At 36.3% G+C, this 1,811-nt stretch overlaps 1 protein-coding gene across 1 annotated transcript in view; it reads right to left on the bottom strand.

Moving 5' to 3' along the window:
* Window positions 1-460: 460 nt before the first annotated feature.
* The window catches only part of Paip1 (poly(A) binding protein interacting protein 1), a 29,097-nt gene continuing 27,746 nt past the window's right edge, over window positions 461-1,811 (bottom strand). The window contains exon 10 of the mRNA XM_021208376.2: window positions 461-820. Coding sequence (XP_021064035.1) covers window positions 727-820 — 94 coding nt within the window. The 3' untranslated portion in view covers window positions 461-726. The remainder of the gene's footprint in view (window positions 821-1,811) is intronic.

Below are 1,811 nucleotides of genomic sequence, written 5' to 3'. Positions count from 1 at the left end.
TAAGCCATATAAAGAACGCAGAGTAATACTGTAGGATGGTGGGAATGAAGTTAGTTGGGCGAAGCACACAAAAAACAAATCACTCTTGAGTTGGAATAAATCCTCAATGAGAGTCTTGGTTCCTTAGCTGGTGTTCTAAGCCCCACCCACCCGACATCAATGACATTTTAAAAGCCCTTGGTATCAAATAGCATCTACATATGTAAATAGGTTGTTTATATACTCCAAGCCTTTGGTGCTGAAGATTTTCATGATTGTGATTAGTACTTGAAACTCAATATATAGAGACTCAAATGCTAAACTAAAATAAAAGCTCTAATAGTCAGATCTAAAAAGGAATGCTACATTTTTGCAGTCATATGTATTTCCAGGCTAAGACTTTTTAACCTCAAGAAAAAGAAGTTGAACGATAAGCATCTAACCAGCTAGCAAAATTTTCTTTCAACATTTCATTTATTTCAAAATCGATTTTATTGCAGCCAAAACAGTAGAATTAACTGTACATAATAAAACTATTATATATATATACACATTTAAGTTACAGGGAATAAAGTTTATTTTGGCAGGTAGTGTTAAACAAAATTAAAGTTGCATACATTAGTAACATAACTCAAAATCCTTAATTTGGTATAAGTCTGACACAGTTTCTTGCTTTCCTGTGTTCTGCTAAATCACCATACCTAAAATTAAAAAAAAAAAAACAAAACGATATCCTCCACTTTAACTTTACTGTTTTCGCTTGCGCTCTGATTCCAAACAAAACTTTTCATAAGCTTCTTCAATTTCTGGGTCCATCTCATCATCGATATCATCCAAATATCTATAAAAGAAGCCAAAAATGATTCATATAACTTGCTGTTTTTCAAATCCAAAAATATCTGGAGATGTTAAATGCACTTTCCGAAACAGAATTTTGTTAGATTTTTAGATATGTTCACTTAAAAGTTAATAAAAGGCTTGACATATATAAGTTTACATATTAATAGACACTTTAATTAAAATAATTTCAAATTTACCTATGACTTTTCTATCATTCCACTCAAAAAGTTTTTTCCTTCCAGTGTTTATGTCCAATTAACATCAAACCCTATTTCTGCTATGATTTCTGCAAGGCTATTTCTCACAAAGACGGGTCAGTTTCCCACATTATCTGAAGCCACACTGTGGAATAGAAAGCTACTTTTGAGATTATGTTATCCAGGTGGCCCTGTTCCCAAACACCAGCACAGTGGTACACTATGGTATAATCACAGCACTCAGAGGTGCCTACCTGGAAGTCAGAGGACAACTTTGTGAAATCAGTTTTTTATATCCACCTGACATGGGAGTTGCAGAAAGCAAACAGTCATCAGGCTTGTGAAGCACATATTTCTGCCAACTGAGCTAGCTTGCTGGCCTCCGAATGCCATTTCTTTCATAATTTTTCTTCTTATTTAGTTTACATTCAAAACTTGGGCACAAAACCTTCATTTAAAAAGTGAGCAATGGGGGGCTGAGAAGGCTGATGCAGAGTAGAGCTGCTGCTATGAAGCATGGAGACCTGAGTTTAGCTCCCTACCACCCAAGGAAAAAGCTGACTGTAAGCCCAGATCTGGGGAGAAAAGACAGGCATATTCCTGCAGGTCAGCCAACCTAAGTGAAGTCAGTCACCTCCTAGTTTAGCAAGAGAACCCGACTCAACATAATGTGGACAGTGACTAAAAGAGACATTTGACACCAGCCAATCTCTTCCACATGCATGCACACATGTAAATTAACACACACACACAACACACACACACACACACACACACACACACACACACACACAC

Source organism: Mus pahari, chromosome 11, assembly GCF_900095145.1.
Source record: "Mus pahari chromosome 11, PAHARI_EIJ_v1.1, whole genome shotgun sequence".
NCBI classification, from domain to species: Eukaryota; Metazoa; Chordata; class Mammalia; order Rodentia; family Muridae; genus Mus; species Mus pahari.
This window is presented reverse-complemented; position numbering and strand designations above follow the sequence as displayed.